Source organism: Eurypyga helias, unplaced genomic scaffold (genome assembly GCF_000690775.1).
Source record: "Eurypyga helias isolate BGI_N326 unplaced genomic scaffold, ASM69077v1 scaffold117, whole genome shotgun sequence".
Classification (NCBI taxonomy): Eukaryota; Metazoa; Chordata; class Aves; order Eurypygiformes; family Eurypygidae; genus Eurypyga; species Eurypyga helias.
The window spans coordinates 41,330-60,010 of NW_010259672.1; the positions used below are offsets into that span (position 1 = coordinate 41,330).

Sequence of the window (18,681 nt, forward strand, 5' to 3'; positions counted from 1 at the left end):
AATACAACCACTTTTCTTTTTTTTAATAACCATTAAAAAAAATCTTTGCTTTCCATGGTTACAACAGTCCCATTGGCTTCCATCCCATAAATATTTACTCAGGCACTTATGCAGCAAGTAGCAGCAATGAAGAATCTCCCTTTGGAGATTGTGTAACGTCCAATGAAGTTACTAAGAATTCCATACAAAAAAAGCTTGCCTCAAAGCTAGCGTTCTTATTTTATGTGTTTAAAAACACCATAAATTCTATTTGTCGTGATTCTGAAGAGTCAAATAAATACAAATCACAATCTTCAAATTCCTTTGGTATTTGATGTGATATTATTGGCCTGGTAACTGATCTAGATGTAAAGCATCTCTAACTGCATCAGATTATGTGAGGAAAAACTCTCCAACACATGACCTGAGGAATACGGACACGTCCTCTTTTTTGTTTCACACGCATTATTTTCACATATACAAAAACTTCTCCAAAAGATGAAGGAGGGTAAAATCAAAGACATCTCGAAAGCCATGGTCAAATTAAACAAGGACACTGCTTTGAGACAATCAAATGACAAAGAAGAAAAGGAGCGTTTCCTACAGAAAGGAGCTTGCTGTCTTGAGTAGAAGAAGCCGCCATACGTTGCACACCACGGCTGCTGAGCAGCAAGAATGTGCTATTTAAACAGGCACAGCACCAGCTCCATCAGAATCCAGAAGAGAACACACAAGCCAGGTAGGGCTGCAAAGTGTTCTCGGATAGTCTTCCAAAATCTCTGTTATAGGTGAAGTTCAACAATAAACCACCATAATTGCTAGTGTGCAGTCAATGAGATTACAGCTGCAGAAAGTATCCTATAGTAAAAGATTGTACTGTTTCCTTTAAAGACAAAAGTCACATCATTTTCCTAGAGTTCCTCTCCTTTAAACTCCCCGGCATACATGAATGAAAGGAAACTGAAGGAGGGAAGAAGATATACGTGCAACTTTGTTCTAAATGTATAATCGTTTTAAATGTTTGAACTATTTTCAATACAAAAAGGGAACAAAAATTAGGACTGCAGGTTTAATAAGTATGAAGCGTTGCTTCAGACTTTTCAAGACTATCACACCAGCAGACTATTCCGGGACAAACCTCAATTCTAGGGTAGCATTTTAGTTCTAGTAAGCATACAAAGTTATGATTCTATCTATTAGCAGCCTTCAATGACAGCAAAACACAGTTGTCTAAATTCCTGATACTCTCCCCCAAGAAGGAAGAGGGGGAAAGAAGAAATTCTGTTACTAACAAGCTTCTGTATGCTACTTCACCTTCTTGATACCATATTCCAAAATCTTCTTGCAAGCAAAAAATTAAGATTTTCCTAAGTCCTAGACTAAAATCAGAACAGTAGGTGAAACTGCTGAACTCACACAAACTGTATGGAAAGCTTGCAAGTCCTCCTACCCCTTACTATGCAGAAAGCAACAACAGTTCCAACTCCTTGCAGAGACGGAAAGAATTTCACCACAGGCTTGGAAGAGTGGTTCCTCTTCTATGCAAGGATGAAAACCAGATTTGTTTCCTTTAAGGCTTTCCTATCCAGAAATGCTATTAAAACTAATAGTATCTATCTGACATGGCCTGCTAGCAGTTTTAGCTCACTTTAACCCACCACAATTAAAAGCAGCTTTCAAAGTAAGAAAATCTACTGAGATTTTTGAACATAGCTATAGCTATCCATAGTGCCCATGGTAATAATGACTGTTGAAAGTATGATTTAACAAATTACATCAGTTAAAATGATAAAGTCGTCTAAGCAACAGTGAAAACTGTACAGCATCACAATCTCACTCTGCAGTGGATGGTACTGTGGAAAAAAAAGTTATGAAGCCAATAAGAGGCAAGTAGAAAATATTTTTTTCCTAGTAAGCCAAGGTTTAATTTATCACATGCTAAAACATTGATGTACAGAGTACGGAACGTTCATATACAGATCATGAGCAGTAATTCACAGTTAAACAAAGTGACATCCAGACCCCTGAACTCCACACATATCATTCCGTGCTCTGCAGGCAGCTCTGCCCAGTAGCAGCAACAGTGGATTTTTCTTACTTACCTTCTGCAGCACCACTATATAATATTTTTAATGCAGAACAAGACATTCACAAAACCACTGTGATATATAAAGCTACTGATGACTAGCAGTACTGGTTATCATTATCAAAGTGTCAAAAGAGTATAATTCATTAGTATTCTGAATCAAGTATGAAGAATCTGAATAGGCTTGTAGCTAAATACTGGTTGATAAGATTCAGGAACAATGCTGACACCATTAACTTGCTTTCTGCATACATACCGACGGTTGCTGTAGTACGTAAATCCTACAAAAGGAAGCTGGTTGCCCACAAAAGCTTTAGGTATGGGAAATGTTTCTTCCTCTCCTTTGTCTTCTTCCAGATCATCAAAATTACTGGTGTCAATGTCACTACTTAAGTCAGGCACAACTGGTGCCACAGCTAGAAAAAAAGTAGAATAGTTCAATACTGACTAAGAAATCTCTTTCCTTGGTACAGAATAAATAAATCTTTACATTCCATTACAAGAAACATGGCAGTCCTTTTGCTAACATGACACATCATTAAGCCGGACCACTGTCTCGAAGAAATGCATTATACTTACTGTCTCTCAGAGTTTCCCAAGCCCATTGATCATTCTTGAAAAAAAGGTGCCGTTTAATTTCTTCTACGCCATTTCGTCCTAGCCTGACTTCCCTGTTAAAAGAGTGTTTTGGTTAAACATGGGAGACTACATAAATTATTCTGAAGGACTCATTTTAAGGTGTAATCTGACAACAAAGACAAAAAAACCCCTCCCAAACTAAGGTAAGACGTAGATGTTTCTCAAACTTTTCACATGAAGATGTCTACAGCAGAACAGCAGCTAGGTCTCAGAACACAGTCTGGTTTGAAGTCCCGCCTATGAGAAGCCCTGCTGCTACTCCACCATCACGGACCAGCCAGGCAGCTGCCAAGCAGCAGTTAGGTTCCACTTTTTCTAGGAGCTGATGCTGCTGTTCCAATCACATGCAGCCCAGTAAACACAAGACCCCCTTCCTTCATAGCACCAGTTCGCAAGCAAAGGTTATGCCTGTATTAAAGCAGCGTGGGTACAACAGGAGCATGCACACAAAGTGAAAGAGACCTAACACCCACGTTTCAGATGGGCTTCCAGTCCGCTGAAGCTACCCCAATCCTGAATGCCCACAAAAAGCTGGGAGTACATTAGGGACGCTCCTGAAACGCATCTTTTTGCTTTAGATTCATCCAAAAGGAATCTGTTTTGTGTGCCCCTTGCCACTGTGCAACACAAACCAATGTAATAGTAGCTATTACTAAGGATTAACACTTCATATGGGTGGAAAATGGATCGAGATCAGCCCTGAGGAGGAGGACTTGGGAGTACTGGGGGATGAAAAGCTGAACATGAGCCAGCTGTGTGCGCTGGCAGCCCAGAAAGCCACCTGTATCCTCGGCTGTATCAGGAGAAGTGTGGCCAGCAGGTCCAGGGAGAGGATTCTCCCCCTTTGCTCTTGTGAGACCCCACCTGGAGAGCTGCGTCCAGCTGTGGAGCCCTCAACATCAGAAGGATATTGACCGCTTGGAGCGAGTCCAGAGGAAGTCACGAAGATGCTCAGATCGCTGGATGACCTCTGCTATGGGGACAGGCTGAGAGAGTTGGGCTTGTTCAGCCTGGAGAAGAGAAGGCTCCGGGGAGACCTCATTGCAGCTTTCCAGTACCTGAAGGGGCTACGAGGAAGGGGGGAGGGACTTTTTACAAGGGCCTGTAGTGACAGGACAAGGGGGAATGAGTTTAAATTGAAAGTGGGGAGGTTCAGATTAGATGTCAGGCAGAAATTCTTCCCAGAGAGGGTGGTGAGGCACTGGAACAGGCTGCCCCGAGAAGCTGTGGATGTCCCCTCCCTGGAAGTGTTCAAGGCCAGGCTGGATGTGGCTTTGAGCAATCTGGTCTGATAGTGGAAGGTGTCCCTGCCCATGGCAGGGGGGTTGGAACTAGATGATCTTTATGGTCCCTTCCAACTCAAACCATTCTGTGATTCTATGATATTCAAAATAAATTTATGAGGTAGACATAATGCATAGTTGCAGCACTTCTCTTTCCCCAGTACACATGCCTCTACCACAAAGGGCAGCAGCAACCATTGGTGACTCCTCTTCCAAATACTGGGACTGAAAAAGATGAAACTTATGCTACTGCGTGTCAAGGTCACTGTAACAACAGTTAGTAACTATTGCTTGGGGTTAGACAAAAAGCAGCTTCAATGTAGACAAAGTAACTTGAAGACTTAGACTGAGGTTCTAATAAATTCTTGAGTAACAAGTTAAAAAGCCTTTCTGTACTTAAAGCACTAATGGTACTTAAGGGCTAACAGTTTCTTATATTGCTGTAGTTCAGAGAAAAATAAAGCTCACTTCCTATGAAGGAGAACATGCAACTAACAGAAATGCATTCACAGATCAGAAAACCACCTAACTGTAGCAGCGTCTAAATGGAAATGTGAGGGACACTGCATTCATGCCAAGACAGTAAGAGTTTCACTTCTCTATAGCAGTTTAGAAACCCACACAAAAAAAATACATATATGTATGTTCTTTCAACATGAGAAGATATTCTCTTAACAAAGGTCTACTTTCATTCTGAGTAAAATTTAAATCTTACCTATCAGTTAAAAAGGCACAAATAAGGTTTTTTGCCTCTTTAGAAATCTCATTGTCATCAGGGAAAGTAAGGGAGTTCTTATGGTTCATAATCTTACTGTATGTTCCAACCAAAGAATCTGCATAAAAAGGCGTATCACCTGAAAAAGCAGCAACGCAAAAATTAAAAAGCAGATTAAAATTACTGTAGGGTTAATTTCTAATATTTAAATTACATATGTAACAATGTAAGCAACTAAGTGAACAAGAGGCAAGGGCAAACGTTTGAGAACTGTGTCAGAGTATTTCCAAAACATTCTGTAAATACCAGGAGCAGTAAACCACAGTTTATGTCAGAAGAGTAATTTAACACGGAGTCCAGTTACGTAGTGTAGTCCGTTCTGGTTAAACTACTACTCACCTACAAGCATCTCATATAAAAAGACTCCAACTGACCACCAGTCGCATTCTCGCCCATAATAACCATCACCACCCTGGGACTTCAATACTTCAGGAGAGATATAGTCTGGTGTTCCCACAGCCGTATCACATCGTACCATACCTTCCTACAAAGAGGAAGAAAACAGCCAGGCCCACATATAAGACCCAAAATTGCAAGCCATTTCCAAGAGTTTATGCAGCCTAAGCAACATCAACAGTTCAACTTTCCCCAATAAACATTCTTTTTTTGAATGGGTATTTCAACATTTTTAAATTCTAAGCTACTAAATCCAGAACAAAGCACCAGATTTTTCAAACACAGTCAAAGTTACTTTAAAAACCACAGCTGATATCCAAGAAGTAAGCAGAATAGTGCCCAGGCCCTCTAAACACTGCACAGCCTCTCCTGCTCATGCCAGTATAAAGGTATAATGAACAGAGAAAGCTCCCCTTAGCATGAATGGGTCAACATCAAGGAGTTTGCTGACAGGATCAGCGAAAGTGCAAGTTTTTCACCTGTGACCCAAAATACTTAATGCCAAGGAGACTAAGTGTAGAACAGGCTTCAAAACAGGGAACCAGTGAGAAGAACGTTTGATGTTCCTCACACCCCTGATAAAGGGCTGGCAGAACAGAGATCGGTCACGCTGGAGCTGGCATCCAGAATGCTGAAGCTGCAACCATACACCCCTTTCCAGTACCATTCAGGCACTTCTGAAATAATCCCATGCCATTTCTAGCAATGGATCAGTAGAAAACCTTTCATAAAAATATACTGCTAAGTAAATATAAAAAAATCTAAATCCAGTGTTGCAAATGCACCAAGTCCAGGATGCACCTAAATTAAGCTCCTATGCTCAGCAATTTCTCTCCTACAGAGTAAGCTTTCTTTATCAAAAGACTAGGCTTAAGACTACTCAGCTAGTGTTGTTTAGAACAGCACAAAATGTAAGATGTTGTTGACAAATTTACTTTGGTAATGCCAATATACAGCAAAGTTTCCTGTTATTTTTCCTCTTTTTTTCTTGTGCTTATAGTTTAAACACTAGGGTAACGTTTCTCTGTATTTCAAAATTCCTTACTGTTAAGAACACAATCAGTGAAGGATAAATCTGTATTGAGTCAAAATAGAGCCAAATTTTGTGTCAGCTATTCCACTGAAGTGGACAGTTTGTGACGTGAGGCAACCCCTTGAATCTGTACACATCATCGACACTTTGTTTTCATTGATGCCTTTTATTTATGGCAAAGCAGCTAAATACAGTGATTTATTCAAAGCTGCTGGAATATGTTGAGAACACAATGTTCATATTACACAGAAACTATTAAAGTACCACGCATTTCAGACTGTTTTCCCCATATATATATGCAGGCTGACACAAACCCATCAGTTTTGTATAGGAAACAACAAGGCCTTCACAGTACATTCAAGACACCTTTTTTTAGTGACCACATATATATATAAAAAAAATTCTGACAGTCTTATACCTGTTTCCTTCAGATTTGCCCTTTCACTAAGTCAGCATACGGCTAATAAGTACAATTGGGATTCAGCAACTTGGACATCAGCTTTGATTCTTTCATGACTGACACACTACCTAAACATAATCCCACTTCTTCGCATTAACTTTTGATAACCCAAGACTTAAATAAGAAATAATCCAGAGGATCAGGAGACAGTCCTGACTTGACTTCATTAAATTCCTCTAGGAATTGGTGTAGAAGCTGATGCAGACCCTAATTCAAGAACCATTTCTGCATTCTACATTGACACTGAGTAACATGCATAAAGAATAGTAACGGGAACAGAGTGGAACTTTCAACTCTTCTGATTTAGCTAAAAAGTTTCCAGCATATTTCCTTTTCACTTTTAAGTAAGTTTTCCATTCACAAACAGAAAAGCAAAATTAAAAACATGTTTACCTTGTTCATCTTCATACAAGTACCAAAATCTGCTAGTTTTAAATGACCAGCTTTATCTAGCAGCATATTATCAGGCTTCACATCTCTGAAAGGGGAAAATAGTTCTTTTTAAAAGCATATAAATCAACTTAACTTGTGGAAATAAAAATTAACTATTTTTCAGATGCAACATTGCAAGGAAGAACACCCACATGAAAACACCACTCTTTAAATCTGCAAGTATCATGTCCAACACAGACTGCTGAACTACCACACTTGAAAGAATTATAATGGATGTGAAAATACAGCCTTAAGTCACCAAATTCAACAAATATGGACATTAAACCTGAACCTCAAGTTCCTAAGAAACACTCACTGCTTGAAGTAACCCTCCATTAGGGTCCAGCTACAGGAAAAAAAAGACCATTCTGGTTCCGAGTTAGATATGCCAAACAGGCCTTGAAAACACAGCTTCTTCTCTGTATCACTTCTATTTTAAGGGAACAAATGACTGTCATTTTCAGAATTATATTAATGTGAACAAATATTTACCATGGCTCAAAAGAAGTATTGCCTTTTCCACAAAGTACATCTGTTATACGAAAGAAGTTTTCATAAAGTAACTGGTGAAGTTCAGCACATCTACTGTTATTAAATATACTGAAGTAGAATAACAGTAGGAAACAGTTATTTAGAAAGCATAACATGAATTTCAGGAGAAAGTACACTACTGGGACCTCGAAGAACTCTGGCCTTAACTGTCAAATTTAGTGCAGTGGAAATATATCAGTATACTTGCAGAATATCTTTAGCTGGGAGGGATTTGTGTGAGACCCCTGGTAAACTGCAAGAACAGCTAACAAAGTTAGATTCAACTTCAAACTTTTATTAGGTTCCTCAGGGTCAAATCCAGTCAGGTTTTGAATTTTTTTTTCAAGGATGGAGATTCCACAGCCTCTCTGGGACTCTCTTCCAACTGTCTGACTACCCTCATAGTGAAAAAAATATTTCTTAATGAATAGCTAGATATCCCCTTGTTGTATCTTGTGTCATCCACTGCCTTTCACCTTTTCATTGTACAACATCAAGTTTGGCCCCATCTTGTCTATAAAGTCCTCATGGGCAGCTGATGACTGATGCTTGTCTCACTGAACACTGCTCATAGTCTGGAGAAAAGGAGCTTGAGGGAAGACCTTATCGCCCTCTACAACTACCTGAAAGAAGGTTGAGAGAAGAGACCAACACCCACCTCTACAAGTTACAAGTGATAGGACAAGAGGAAATAGTTTGGATAATAGGAAAAAGTTCTTCACAGAAGAGATGGTCAAGCATTGGAACAGGCTGCCCAGGGCCTGGAGGCCTTTTAGAGATGAGTTGATGTAGGGCTTAGGGACATGGTTTACGGTAGACTTGGTAGAGCCAGACTGACAGTTGGACTCGATGATCTTAAAGGTCTTTTCCAATCAAAACAATTCTATGATTCTATGAATGAACACACAGGGCTGACCCCAGTATCAACCCTCTGAGGAATCACTGGTAGCTGACTGTCTGCTGGACATTTTATTACTGAGCACAACCCTTTGTTCTACCTACTCAAACCGTGTCTTTCCAATCTGGCTACATCAAACAACCTTTCTGAAGACAAGGCAAAAAATACCCACTGTTCTCCCCTCATCAGTGGAGCTCATCATCTCATCACAAAAGGCAACTGGGTTGGTAAGTCATGCTTTATCCTTGGTAAATCCATGCAAGCTGTTCCAATCACCTTCCCATCCACATGCTTGGAAATGGTATCCTGAGAATTTACTCTGTAAGATTCCCAAAGACTGCCCCTCAGGCTGATCAGTCTGAGGTTCCCTTGATCCTCCCCTCCTTGCCCTTTTCCAGGCAAGCTGGGTGTGCCATTTGTTTCTTTCCAGTCATCAGGAATCTCCAAACTGCCACAACCTTTCAGAGGTGACAGAGAGCAGTATCTTCAGGATCCTGGTCAGCTCCCTCTCAAGCCTTGGTACATCCCACCTGGTGCCTCGGACATGTGTACGTCCACTTGGCATAGCTGGGACTCAGCGTGATCTTCCTCTGCCACCGCAATGCTTCACCCTCCCAAGGTCTGCCACTAGGCACAGGGACCTGAGGGACCTGAAAGCAGACCTTACCAACAAAGGCTGAGGTAAATGCCTTAGTCACTGCCATGTCCTTTGTCACTAAGTCCCTGATCCATTAAAGAGTGGGTCCACATTTTCATCATTTTCCTTTCATTCCTCAGATTTGAACAGATTAACTCCAGTGGAAAGCATATTCCAAAAAATCTGCTGGTGTCAAAATAATCTAGATTTTCTGGAAAAAAACCACCTCGCTGTGCTGCTGGCAACTTCTAATGCCTACTTTCTAAGGCCTGCAACACACATGTACAAATGGTTCCTTCAGCCAGATAACTTATGCATTAGAGGTAGCATAACTACATAATTAATGATGTCCTAGATCCTACTCAAGCAACGGACTAACGGTTTGTTTCGCTTTGTTTTTGTTTTTTTGCAGAAGCGTATGTGTTAACACTGATCTTCTGGCCAGATTACGAATTGAGAATTTATATACTGTGTCTTCCTCAAACTCTTCCTGTACTTTCTACAGAAAAAATAATGTTCTTCTGCTCCTAGTTAATCCAACTGAAAGCTAACAACAGATAAAAGTTCAAATATCAAAAAGAAAACTTCTCAAGCTATCTGATAAGAGACTACATTTCACTTTAGGGCAAGTACATAATATGAAACTAAGCCAAATCTTTGTTCTGCACCTCAGTTTTCCATCTTGCCCCTTACAAGAAAACATGCGGCTGGAAGACTTTCCTCACATTGTTCCCAGATTCTTGTTTAATGTGTCACTGATGCCAGCTGAGGCTTCAAAAGCAGAACAGAGAGTTAATACCACCTAACAGTGGATACTACTGCTATCAAGTTCCCAAAACAGCTTTTTCTAATCAAAAGAAAAGGACTGTTTTGGAGCCAGCATGTTCATACCACTTCAGTTCTTGTATGTCTTGGTAAAGTGGGACAATTTTATTACTTCCCAAACTAAGGAATATTAGTCTGCTGAAAACCTGTACCTCTGTATCACCTCAGACTTGTAGTTTCTGATGTCAAGAACCTTTGAAATTGTAAGATGAAATAATTACGAAATAAGAAGGAAGTAGTAACATCATACATTTTAAAACTGCCTAAACAATTATTAAAGTCATTCTGGCAGCACCAGGAATAAAACAACATTAACGTAACACTTTTTTCTTTTTCACCTGTGTATAAAACCCATTGAGTGAATTGCATCTAATGCAAGTACAACTTCAGCAGTATAAAATCTTGCCCATTTCTCCGGAACGTCGTAGTTGCTCATTAAATTCACAAGGTCCCCACCAGGCATGTATTCCATCACCATGTAAAGGTAACGGTCATCTTGGAATGCGTAAAATAACTGTAAAAAGCAAATAAATAAACAACAAGTCACTGAATGTTCCAGTTATCTTTTGCTTGTTAGAAATCAAAGGAATTTCTGTGCAAACTGATTTACAGAGTAAGAGAATTGCTACAGCTACTGCAGCAACTTTGCATCATCCAGCAGACCTCCTAAAAAGGAATTAATGTCTAGAGTAAATTTCTGTCAGAGCTTCCGTCCCTTCATATTACAGTGAAAGGAGCAGAGTCCGGGTTACAAATTAAGATTTAGTGAATTTGGTGCAATAAATTTTGAGATGATTTCAAAGAATGCTCATTGCCTACGACGACAAAACACTTCCTTATTCACTGGGAAGCTAAATGACAAATATGTAAACATGAATCTACTGTACTGCAAACATCTGCCCAATTCTATTTGTGTTGTCACTAAATATTTATTATTCTACTGTCAATATATTTATTGTTTAGAAAGTAAGCCTAAACTTTAAACAATTAAGGAAAAATATTTCCCTTACAGTTGTCAATGCTCAGTTCAACCTGACTAGTCCAAGGATAATTAAGCTTCATAACTTAAAATTTTTTGAAAATCATAAAAGTACTATTCTGGACAATCAGTCCCAGACAAATAGTAATGTAGTTACCTATTTGATCTAGTTAAATCTTGAATTATTTTGTTTAATTCTAACCTAACAGAAGAATTTATACACGCTTCAGGGTAAGAACAGTTTAAACAACTAAGTTAACATGTGCACACATAATGCGTGAGGATTGCTTCAGGCTCCTTATCAACTTCAAAGGCATCAATGCCTCCCAAAAAACTGTCAGTGATAACATTGAAATGAGGAAAAAATAAGCAGAGTGTGCGTAATCTGCAGTAAAAAATACACACAAAAATTAGAATATATAGAAGCTGTGTCTTAAGCATGTCTTTCTGGTATGCTGGATGCCTCAAAGAATTACTACAGAGCCGACTCACCAATATGTATCTGTCAAAGCGCTTTAATAACAAACAGAATAGTTTATCTTGTAAACACTATGGCAAAACACAGTTCTGAAGCAAGTGCAGCATCTGCTATTTGTTTTGTACAGCACTCTTAATGATGTATTTCCCTAACAGACCAATGCAACCAAAAAGGGACTTTGAAAAGCGCAAAACAAACCTATGTAATTCTAACTCATGCAGTGTTATAACAAAACTTTTCCACCATGACAATATTTTAAAAAGGTTATCACTGTACCTGAACAACCCAGGGGCTGTTAGCAAAAGCCATAATATCCCTTTCTTCCCAGAAGAACGCAGAATCTGACCTTTTTATCATCTCAAATTTGCTCAGAAGCTTCATCGCATACACTCTCCTTGAGGATTTATGCCTTACCTATGAAGACAAATGTGACGTACGGAACTCATTAGCTTGTCACATTAACATCTGAAGTACACCACTGAATATATTACTTCCCTACTTCGTTATTTAACAAGTTTGATAAGACTCTTCACATTTTCATAAAAAAATTATTCACTGTAGGTCTACAGAATAATTACATGCCATTATCCTAGAATATATGCATTGCTCTAGAACCATTCAACATAGAAATCCATATGCACGAGTGGCTTTGTAACAGGCAGGTATGTGTATTAAAAGGACACGTATTGACACCTATTACATACTATGAAGTTTAAACTACAGGCATTTTCCAGAGTTCATTAGCAGACATGTATGCTTGCTGCCATAGTCTCAGCTTCTCTTATCAGTTCTCAGTTTAATAAAGCAGGACGAACAAGCCTGGTTGCTAATCTGATACAAACAGGACATCTCCCATCTGTGAGAACTATGTCCACAAAAATCGTGTGTAGTCCCTGAACTGGCAGAAATTCTTCTAATCCTGAAGATCTGTCCCAGTGGCCATGTATACAGTGGCAAAGGTCTAATTTTCTTGATTATGAGGAATACGTATTCCATTCTATTTTAATAGAGAAGCATGACTACAATGCAAGAGAAGTACTTGTGCACTTTGGGAGTACTGAAACAGGAGATTCTCAAAAACACTTCCATGGGATAAAAAGAAATAAAATTTCACTGAGCAAAAGGCTGTAATTATTGTAAGAGTTCATCTTCTGAACACTGTATTCAGAAATAGATGCACGAGCAAAGACTACAGAATACATTCAAATGCACAAGCAGAAATGTAACTTACCAACTGAACCTCCCCAAATGCCCCTCTACCGATCACCTTCACCACTTCATAATCTTCGGCTTTCATGCGCAGATCTCTCATTTTATTTACCGTGTCTTTATCTACATAAAAGAAAATTCACATTTCATATATAATCAATTTAATTAAACCCATTCATCTCATTTCAATTTTTCATAGTTGTTAGAAGACATGCTGCTTTTAAAGAGGGGACCTCCTTTTGAACCTAGCTTCCTATTGGAAACATCTCTACAGAAAGCATGAGATCATTCTCATTACCCTGGTAACCAAATCCTGACATAAACATAATGCAGCCACTCCACTGTACAATCAAATTACCAGAGAGTTTAATTTGGGAATTTCTTTGAACATAATTACCTGCAGAAAAGCTATGCAAAAAATTTCATATCCAGCATGATCTTACTTGTAAGCTGATCAGTGCGAAAAGATTATTTGTGGATAGATATGCAACACATCTGAGAAAATATCATAAAGTACACAAGACACTTGAAGAAACTATTTTCAAGAAAATAAGCTTTTACTTTTCTGCACATCCATTACTCCTAATATCCAAAAAAGTAGATTTTAATTTAAAACACGCAGTGGGAATCGTTGTAATTATTTATATAGACCTGTCATTCTATAAACTACAATAATTTACAAACTCCCAGTGGGCAGATATTCTAATTCCAAATTTGGTCAAAGATTAAAACAGTCTATTTTAATCCATGTGGGTCAACACTGGCATGAGATTACATGGAAAAGCTTCATGCTTCAGTATTTCTAAAAGCAAGGAACATCTACTAAAACAGATATGCTTCTAATAAAGTAAGCTATGCAACTGTATTTTATTTTCAAAAATGTTTTAGGCCTACAGGCAAAGTTTAGAAAGAAGTAATGACAGGGGAACAGAAAGGAGGAGAAAAATAATTTTTTAAGTTCATATTTTAAAAAACGCTTAGACAGACAAGAGAAAATTACCATTAGATTCCCTACCTACACTGGCCATTATCTAAAACAAAAGCAGCATATGTATAATTAAAGTTTAGTAAGATTTTGTTACTGCAACAGGAACAAACATAGCTTTGTTAGAGTAAACACACTGTGGCATTACTTTTTAATGTAAAGCCAGCCCTTTACAGCACAGCACACCACTAGCTCGCTTCAATAAATTCTATTAAAGCTGTAAATTGTGACCAATTATTTCACACAAGGATAAATGTATTCAGAAATTGAAAAAAAAAAAAATAATGCATTGCCTTATTTGTCCTGGTGAAAACTGACCTACAGTGGAGGATGAGCAAGACTGCACAGAACTAAAATGCAGCAATTCTCACGGCAACAATTTTCTAGTTACTGTTAACTCAGTGCCCAGTAATCACACAACGGGAGGTCCACCCCTTCTGAACGAAAAATCTTGACATTGATGCAGAAAAAAAGCTAGGCAGAACATGAATGCTTTAAACGGTTTTCAATCACAAGCCTTGCCCATAGCCAAAACAGAATTAAGGAAAATACATCTGGAACAGCAAGTTAAGCTAAGGATTTTTCAGTACTGTAGAACGGGCTTCTCAGTGGTTGCAATTTACTGCTTGAGAGAAATACCAACACTGGATTATCCACAGACAGTATGTTACAATAGCAGCAGCATTGGAAATTTGACCTCCATATTCCAAGATCTGTTAAACAAGGTTTACCAGGCTGCAGCATATGTAAATCGGCAGCTCCTTATCTCCCGCTAACAGTGGAGGACCAGCCGTACACTGTATGAACAGGTGGGGTAGCTCCCATGGCAAAAGACCGCATTCTCCAACTCGCCCTGAAGACTGATGATAAGCTCAGCTGCTGTCTTGAAATAAACTGAGCCCCTGCTACAAAGCAGGGCCCTCAACCATCCTGAATGCTGATTTCTTTATTCTTTTAATTTCATATGGCAGAAAAGTAGTAAGGTTCCATATTTACAGAAATAACCCTCACAACCTTAGGCAGTAGAAGCAGATTTTGGAGGCTCTGCAAGCACAGAATGTAAAACAGAGAAAAATAAGAGGGGATAAGGACTGACTCACAGGGCAATCAGTCTGTAAAATAAAGGAAGCAAACTTCCATTTCATTTGCAATCTAGAAATTCATTGAAAACGTCTAGAATAATGGTGAAAACTGTTTGGACAGCTAATACTGCAAAAAGATTTTAAACTGTTTTCTATTAGAACTAAAATAAACAGGAAAGTATTCCTATATGTGCATTTATTATTTTTTTTTAAATAGAAGTTCAAGACAAACTAGACTTCACAGTTCCCTCTAAGTCCACTACTCGCCCGTCCACAGCTTGCTTTCATATTTCAGCAAGCACAGCAAGATTAGTGTTCTAAAGGGAGTTTGAAGTGAAATGGCCTGTTCTCCACCTTCAGGTCACATCTTACACAGTATGCAATTTATATTTAAAACACATTCACTATCTGACTGTAAACGCAAGTTTTCTTTTTCTTCACTCAGCCCCAATGCAAAAGTGAAGCTCTTTGAGACTCGCTAATGATTTCACTATTCATAAAAATTACATTCAAATTATCTGTTGCAATGAGTATTTCCTTTGCCTAACCAACTTCTCTTTTCTCCAAAAGTTTCACCACACCTTCTCTGTAAATAACTGAGTATATATAAAATGTGCATGTAACATGCTGTATGATATCAAACGTAGTTTGAACTGTAAAAAGTTAAACAGAACATTTGAACTTAGGCCTTTCAGCAGCAGGTTTGCGTGCAAGTGAGTCATCAACTACATCTAGTCAACTCATGTATTCCCACAAATGGGGAATAATATAAAGTAAAACCCACAAATTCACTATCATTGTTTACAGTAGCGTGAAGAAAGCTATTTGAAAATACCTTGGAAACAAAATCAAAAGCATAAAATTTCAACAAAGCAAAGACAAATGTGATTTATGTCAAATTATTTTATATTTGCCAAAAAAAAAGCCATTTATTACAACATTTAATTAAGATGCTTAAGCCTATAAAAATCTAATAACACTAGTTCAATTTCAAGGCTTGCCTATTGAGTCCACAGGCAGAAGCAAGCCCCAAACCAGCAAACACCTCTGCCAGGAGTTCCAGAATTTGTCAGTTTGGCAGCCTGGAGAAAAGGCCTAACTCCTGGTTTGTGGGTTTTTTGGGTTATTTATAATTATGAAAATTATGAAACTATGACTTCTATTAATAATAAGCAAATTTATTAAAGTGTTACTACAGAATGTGCAGGAAACCTGGTAGCGGGAAAAATACAGAGTATATACGGAGAATAATTCTGCAGACACATCAGCTGCATGCACAAGTAAATACAGCAGACATGCAGCCTAAGAACTTCATGGGATAATGAAAAGAGACCTTTTACACTGAAAGTCTACAAAACACATGCTCTACTCTGTCAGTGAACAAGTTTTTCATATGATTTCTTGAAGCTGTATGCACAGTAGGTCATTTTACTCTCAACTGCTTATGATATATTAATTAGTACATGAAATTACAAAGCAAGTAATGGAAATCCAGGGGGTCACCAAGAACAAAGATAACAGGCCTTTCTCTTAAAAGGCTTTGAGCCACTAAAAACAATGCCACTGGCAGTTGCAACAAACTTGGATTTGTATAAATAGGTGTCAGTTCTCAATGGGAAATAAATAAACAAACAGACAGACTCTTAAACTCCCACCCAAAAACTGGATGCAACCCAAATCCCTAATTGCCTTTCAAAAAGTTAGAACCCTCTCCTTTTTTTCTCTCTGCTGGCATTGATAGTCTTTGGTTAGTCAGTAATTGAAACATTAAATACTTACACCTGTTTAAGAAGTTATCGATGTTTTTGTTTTTTCTTAAAGCAGGAAAATCTAAGTCATATACCAAAGCATCTAATCCATCCTGGAAAAAGAAAAAAGGCAAAATTTAGTGTTTGGAAAAGTAATTACACATGCTGCTAATGGAAGAGACAAGATAAACACAGTTGTCTCTATCAGTTTTCCATACATATCAAATCACTCACATTTATGTAATGATTCAGTTAGCAGTTACATGAAACAGCTGTTACTCCTCCACTTCCACTGGACTCCTCAAAACTTAATTTCCATCCAAAAACACACACACTTCCAGGAATTATTAATTACCTTAACTAACTCCACATTTTACATGAAAAAATTATTTTTCCCAAACATGAAAACAACAAATTGCAGTTCTAGTGAAGTTCATCAATGTTAAAAAGACACAACATATCACACAGTAGGCACTTGAACATTAAGTGGCAACTGGCAAACAGGACAATGATGGTAATTTATTTCCAAGAGTCAACTCCCACTTTTTATTCACTGAATTCAGAGGGAATTTTCATGAACAAGATACTGGCTTTATGCATTGTAACTTAAATCTAGGAACAAACAACCACAAGCCCATCTGGCATTACTACCAGGGAATACATCCCACTGAGAAAACCAAAACCCACCAAAAGAACAACAGAAAGATACAACAACAACAAAGATGATAGCTTTAAGGTCTTCGAAGTGTCATAAACTTCCTGATTTAAAGTTTAAGTCTGAATTTTACAACAGATATACATGACTCTTCAGTGGATCGCATCTTCTCAGATTAAAACTAAACAAGGTATTTTGGCTGAAAAACACCGATATGGTATCTAATGAAAACCACTAAGTGTTCTGGGGAATTATATGACAAAAACTCAAAGAGCATTAGGGAATCTTCTTTCTCAACTAGGTAATGTTTAATTGACAGCTTCAAAAATAGTCATGAAGGTCATAAGATACAAACTGATGGGCATTAACAAAGCAAATAGTACTAATATCTGCTTGTCCAATTCCTACCCACATGTCTATGCTACCTGTTCTGACCTGCTGGGAGTGAGATGTTCGGCTGCACGTATCTTTGATCGGATCAGTTCCGATCTGATTAGACCTGATTTGACTGTTTTCAGCTTTTATAAAATTATGCAATACAGGACTGAAAGCTGATCCATGAGTCTTTGACCACTACATCCATCAAGTAACTATGCCTGAGAAAAAGCTGGAGTTTAAGCTTTTTGAAAGCTTTTTTTCCATGTATTAGAGAACACACTTGATCTAGATTTAAAAATTAGTCTTTGATCCCTCACTTTAAATTCACACCTATTTTCCCCCCTCAGTCTACAGGAGATTTTAAGCTACAAAAAGCATCAAATGCTATAAAAATCAAAATTATTTATAGGTTTGCAGTCCTCAGTTTTGAACTGAGACAGGAATTATTTACTTCAGATATAATGAGAATAAACAGTAAAATCATGCTAGAATTTGAAAATAGGGGTAAGGAAGTAAAGCTACAATGATAATCAAAATTGCTTTAAGGGCTGGATGTTATTAAACTAATCGATTTCATAAAAAAGCATTCCTGTTTTAAGTTACCTCTCCATACAGTGGCTTAGTTTGAACTAAATGTTACAATGAAAATTATAAGAAGCAAGAAAAGTGTTACGTTATTCTCATAGTATTTTAAATAAAGTCAGGTTTTTAATCTTGAGTGTATTAAAGGGTAATCTTTTTGGACTTATAATGATGATGAAAAAGGGCAGCAAATGGCAATGAAAAACATTTGATGGGTCAGTAATGTTAATAAGAGAGTAAGAGGCCAACAACTACTTAGACTCAAGACAGATGCAGAAATAAAGCTATGCAGGGGGGAATACCGTGTAGCCTACTGAAACGCACCTTTTCTGAAGATACCTAATAAATAACCAGGAAATCCACTACAGAATTTCAATTCGGTAAATTGAAGACAGAATCCACGATACCTGTCTGTACAGCAGTACAAGGCGTACTGGTAGCTCTATGCACCCAGCCCTACGCTGTGAGGGAGCAGTAGGCAAAGAACATCTACCAGGCTCCTAGGTCACACCCAGGGATTTTTAAATGCAGATGAGGGAGGGTGATGAATTGCCAAAGTCTGGGATCCACTCTGCCCTTAAGTCTTCAAATCTGTCGAGGCAAACAATTTG

At 38.1% G+C, this 18,681-nt stretch overlaps 1 protein-coding gene across 1 annotated transcript in view; it reads right to left on the minus strand.

Annotated features, from left to right (window-relative positions):
• Positions 1-16,571, minus strand: part of ROCK1 (Rho-associated, coiled-coil containing protein kinase 1) — a 53,517-nt gene extending 36,946 nt beyond the window's left edge. The window contains exons 1-9 of the mRNA XM_010154716.1: positions 16,487-16,571; positions 12,663-12,763; positions 11,708-11,845; positions 10,313-10,488; positions 7,045-7,129; positions 5,102-5,246; positions 4,703-4,841; positions 2,645-2,736; positions 2,322-2,481 (exon numbers count right to left, since the gene is read on the minus strand). Of these exons, the coding sequence (XP_010153018.1) occupies positions 2,322-2,481; positions 2,645-2,736; positions 4,703-4,841; positions 5,102-5,246; positions 7,045-7,129; positions 10,313-10,488; positions 11,708-11,845; positions 12,663-12,743 (1,016 nt within the window). The 5' untranslated portion in view covers positions 12,744-12,763; positions 16,487-16,571. The remainder of the gene's footprint in view (positions 1-2,321; positions 2,482-2,644; positions 2,737-4,702; positions 4,842-5,101; positions 5,247-7,044; positions 7,130-10,312; positions 10,489-11,707; positions 11,846-12,662; positions 12,764-16,486) is intronic.
• Positions 16,572-18,681: the final 2,110 nt, after the last annotated feature.